This window comes from Hordeum vulgare, chromosome 4H (assembly GCF_904849725.1).
Source record: "Hordeum vulgare subsp. vulgare chromosome 4H, MorexV3_pseudomolecules_assembly, whole genome shotgun sequence".
Classification (NCBI taxonomy): domain Eukaryota; kingdom Viridiplantae; phylum Streptophyta; class Magnoliopsida; order Poales; family Poaceae; genus Hordeum; species Hordeum vulgare.
The window spans coordinates 564,496,823-564,501,295 of NC_058521.1; the positions used below are offsets into that span (position 1 = coordinate 564,496,823).

The window sequence follows — 4,473 nt, forward strand, 5'->3', positions numbered from 1 at the left end:
ACCTCCACTGCGAGAAGCCCAACGACGGTAAGTAGATCTAGTTTAAATTTCCGTTATGCTAGTATGAACTATGTTTAAAGTATGAACTACATCTTATGCTAGTCGGATCTATGTTTTATTAAGTATGGACTCCGATTATGTTTAGTATGAACTATGTTATGTATGATGAACTCCGGCGATGTTAAGTGGCGCGAACTGCGAGTTTGAATAACCTGTATATTGTTGCAAGATCTATTCTTCTCAGCGTCCGCCGTCCTGCAAAAATCGTTTACGGTAAAATAATCCGGAATGGGCGTTTACTGGATCTGCTAGAGTTGCTCTTCATTGATTGCATTTTTTTTCTTTTTGGTAGCTTACCAAGCTGATCGCTTGGTCGCTAGGGTTGCTCTTATTCACGAAAAGCATAGAGGCCGTGGAAGAAGTCTTTGCCAAGATAGACGTTCCTCGTCGCGTGAGATTCGCTGCTTTCAGCAGTGGGTTTGATCATGAGATTGTGTTGTTTGACGAAACATTCTCCAGTACTATGATGCAGTTTCAGCATATAGTCGTGGTGAAAGCAGAGGAGAAATTGGATTTTTTGCTTAAAGCTGGGGGAATCACTCTTTCTCCGGGCTTTCCACGGTGAAGCATATTAGGGTTCCTGATGACTCGGTGGCGAAGAACTCTCGACCACATTAACGCCTATGGCCAACTATAGCTCCCGATTCATACAAGATGACATTTCTCCGTGTGAATATTATTACTACCAGGCAAGATTGTACCTTGACATTCACAAGCAATTTGTCTCCCACACAAACCGTTTCGTTCTCTAAACAGATAGCGTCGGGACGTCGAATTATATTACACATTCACTTGTTGCAAACTTGACCAAACACCAAAGAAGCCTAGGCTAAATTTGCTAAGCTGCTTCATGCTGGCAGCAGTTGGTCTTCAGGCCTTGATACAGCACTGGAAATAGCTCAGGAACCTCTTCCTTCCCTGCATCAACAAACAAATTCATTCCAGGTCATTACATTACATTACATGTAGGCATCAGCCAGGTGATACAGCAAGAATATTGTATGTCACAGCTCAAGTTCAAGCATAACTTTATTTTCCTTTCTTTTGCCAACTAACTAACCAGGTTGCGCTACAGCGACGTCTCACAGGATTGCAGTTCTGAAATGTTGTTTGCCAAACTATGTTCGGTGAAGGGGCTGTCTAAATTATAGACATGAGTTTGGTGCCAATCAATCTGTGCACTGTCTGTCATCATAAGCTAATGCGTATTTAGCCAAGATGCCACCAGCTTGTAGCAAGCTGTTCAAGGCCGTTGATAACCAATGCTTGGTTTCTTCAATCCTATGTTTGCCACTTCTATCATACATTCATACCTGCAACCTAAAGGGCAATTAGTCTACCGACTGACTCGACCCATTATTAGTTCCTTCTAATCATCTATCGTCAGCTAGGATTCCTAACATAATCAATTGGATGTTCCACGGACAACGACATACTAATGCATATCAGTTACCACTTTATGACAGCAGTGGCATGGTGGCATAGAGAGATGCGGAGCATATGATTAGGGAAACAACAAGATATGTCCTTGCCAATCAGCTGTGAGTTGTGACAAAGCACTACATGCAAAAGGTAGGAGATTGGCAAGGTGATATGGGTTGATATATCTGCCGACCAACCTATATCAGCTGAACCGACTCCACTCATTGTCGATGCAGATGCGGGTAGACGCCATGAACATTGCATAGGACCCATCATAATCATCTAAAACTTGCTTAATCATACACTACTGCCCCTGAAACAGAGGCGGCGGTTCGACATTTGGGTGTTGTACTTGTTTTCTCCAGTTCATCATAGTAATTAACAGGCTTTGCGCTTGCAGCTCAGAGGAGCCACCAGGTAAATGCAGAGTAATGGCTATCAGGATGTACGCCGTGATGCAAAGTCAGTTTCACTCGTTTGTTCTTCCTTTTCCTAGCACTTCTTTGAGTACTTAGCACACGAAAACATGTGTGTAACTAACTAAGGAGAGCCGGTGCTTGTGTGGAATTAACTGCTCTGTTCCACCGTCCACGGTCAAATTATCAGTCCGTTGGACTACGGGTTTGACCCAGCAGAACCCCATGGCTGCCGCTGCTCGCTAACTTAGCATTAAGAACAAGCAAAGAATATTATAGTACTGCTATCCGCAGCAGCACCGCTCACTGAAAGTATATACGGGGTACTAATTAACGCAGAAAGTCCGTGTCTTTATGCTGCTAGTTCCGGGTCAGCTAAGAACAGCGGAATCGAGAAAATGGAGAAAAGTTTCCTTTTTCCTTCTGCGAAATGGAGAAAAGTTTCCTTTTTCCTTTTGCGAAATGGAGAAAAGTTTCCTTTCTTTTCCTTTTGCGAAATGGAGAAAAGTTGCGGGCACGGGATTCATCCTTGACCGTTAGGCAGCGGCGAATCGATGACTAATCAAACTGCCAAGCCAGACTAGTAAGCAGCAGGGAGGAGGGGAGACGAGCGAGCGAGCGAGCTTACGGTGGGCGAGTCGTCGCGGCCGTGGAGCGGGCCGTGGTCTTTAGCCGGAGCGCCGAGCTTGGTGGGCTGGGGGGCCTTGGATGGCTGCTGCTGCTGCTGCTGCTGTTTGTGGTGGGCGAGGAGGTCGTCGTCGCCGCCGAGGCTGGCGCGGGAGAGCTCCTTCTTGTTCTGCTTGCGCATCTCCCGGATCTTGGAGAAGTCCATGGAGTAGTCCGGCATGGCGCCGTTCTTCATGTCCCAGTCCCCGAACGCCGGCACCGTCATCCACGCCGTCGCCCCCTCCCCCTGCACGCACGCACGCATCGGAATCTTCCATCAAGCCTCAGCGCAACCAGATCGCGAAAAAAGGAAAGAAAATCCATGGACGGATGGACAGCAGGAGGAGGGTTCGATCTCCCCGCAAGGATTCGTCGGGTGGGGATGGGAATTGGGCTCACCTCCTTGTGGCCGTCCTTCTCCATGGATGATCTGGCTCCCGGAGACGCACGGATATTTTCCTCCTCCTGCTGCTGCTGCTGGAGCCGTGGAGCAGATTTGGAAGCTAAGCTAAAGCTAGGCGAAAAGGCGAGCTAGATGGAGCACCACAGCACAGTGCGGGGCTTGTCTTGTCTAGCGCTCCTTTGGATGAGAGAGGGGTGGTACAAAACTACAAATGTGTGTGGACAGTGACTGGGCAGGGCAGAGGAGGAAGGAGATCGACCGGAGCCCTACTTATATAGGTTGACGGCCAACGCAGAAAAGAATCAAAGATTTTTCCAGTTCACACACCCACACACACACATAGCTGGTAATTAGCTGACGCACGGCGGCCAAATCCCAGGGCTTAACGAACCCCTCCGCCGCTAATCGTTCCGCTGTCTAGCCTTGTGTAGAATAATTTGGGGTGCGATTAGGCGGCCGTTGTGCAGCACGCGTGACGCGTCTGCCCGCTGGGGGAGGACACAGCTGGTGGCACGTCGACGTATCGATGTGCGGGTGGCGTCCTGGGCCCACCGGCCAGCGGCGCCGCCCGGTCGCCCACCCCACTAGCTGAGGGCCTGAGAGCTCCCTTCACACGGCTTTGGGATAAGGTTTGCCTCTTTTCCGGCCAGCGAGCACGGAAAAGGCGGCGAGAAAGGTCGGCGGCTCCGTGTGTCCAGCTCACCGGAGACGGAGGATTCGGCTCGCCTTTCCTGGCCCCAACGCGTGGGTGGGAGGGCGGCAGCTTGCAGAGGATGTGTGGTGCGGGACGGTCACCCTCACACGTCGGTTTAGGGTTTAATGCGCTGGCGAGTTCTCCATTGAAGGGTTTGGAGGTCCGGCTCTGAATAAAAAACGTTTTCGGGGTAATCATCCGACAGTTGTGGACACCTGCCGTTTCATTCTGGTGTGGATTATACTATGTGTTACTACTAGACTTCATGGGTAAGGCAGACTGGAGGCGGTTTGCCGTTCAACGCGGGTGTGTATCGATCCGTCATCATCACACCTCTGTCCAAATTCTATGTCTGATTGAATTTGCTATTTTTGGACTGCTTAGTACAACAAGTAAACGGATCTTCTTTCGGGGACAAATTTTTTGTTTTAACCTTTTACCTAACAAATTTCGAAATTGACTTTACTTTCAAAAAAAAGTTTGAATATGAACTCTTTTGATAACGCCAACATCTCTCGCGTGTGGTTTGCATGGGAGACGTTAAGGTCCCTTGCGTTTGGTACGGTCTGGTATGACCGGCTGATCCATTAAGTTTGTGATGTGGCAAAAGATCACACGCCAGGAGTCCTGGCGTCTCGTCTTCGACCAGACGCCAAGGACACTCGCGTCCCGTACCAAATGCCACGAATCTTGGCGTCTGGTGCCACCAGATCATACAAATATATTTTTTATAATATGTGCCACATCATCCAGACGCCAAAGTCCTTGGCGTTTGGTACCAGACACCAGGGTCCTTGCCGTCTGGTCTAGGA

At 49.0% G+C, this 4,473-nt stretch overlaps 1 protein-coding gene across 1 annotated transcript; it reads right to left on the reverse strand.

The window, feature by feature from the left end:
• Positions 1-708: 708 nt before the first annotated feature.
• On the reverse strand, positions 709-3,211 carry LOC123449562. Its single transcript, XM_045126820.1, has 3 exons — positions 2,964-3,211; positions 2,527-2,811; positions 709-978 (listed from the first exon to the last, which is right to left on the reverse strand). The coding sequence occupies exons 1-3, from the start codon at positions 2,985-2,987 to the stop codon at positions 931-933; spliced, it is 357 nt and encodes a 118-aa protein (XP_044982755.1). The 5' UTR covers positions 2,988-3,211; the 3' UTR covers positions 709-930.
• Positions 3,212-4,473: the final 1,262 nt, after the last annotated feature.

Coding starts and splice junctions, on each gene's coding strand:
- LOC123449562 (XM_045126820.1), bottom strand. CDS start 2,987: ATGGAGAAGGACGGCCACAAGGAG. Junction 2,812..2,963: donor AGAAGGACGGCCACAAGGAG/GTGAGCCCAATT, acceptor GCGTGCGTGCAG/GGGGAGGGGGCGACGGCGTG. Junction 979..2,526: donor GCCGCGACGACTCGCCCACC/GTAAGCTCGCTC, acceptor TTGTTGATGCAG/GGAAGGAAGAGGTTCCTGAG.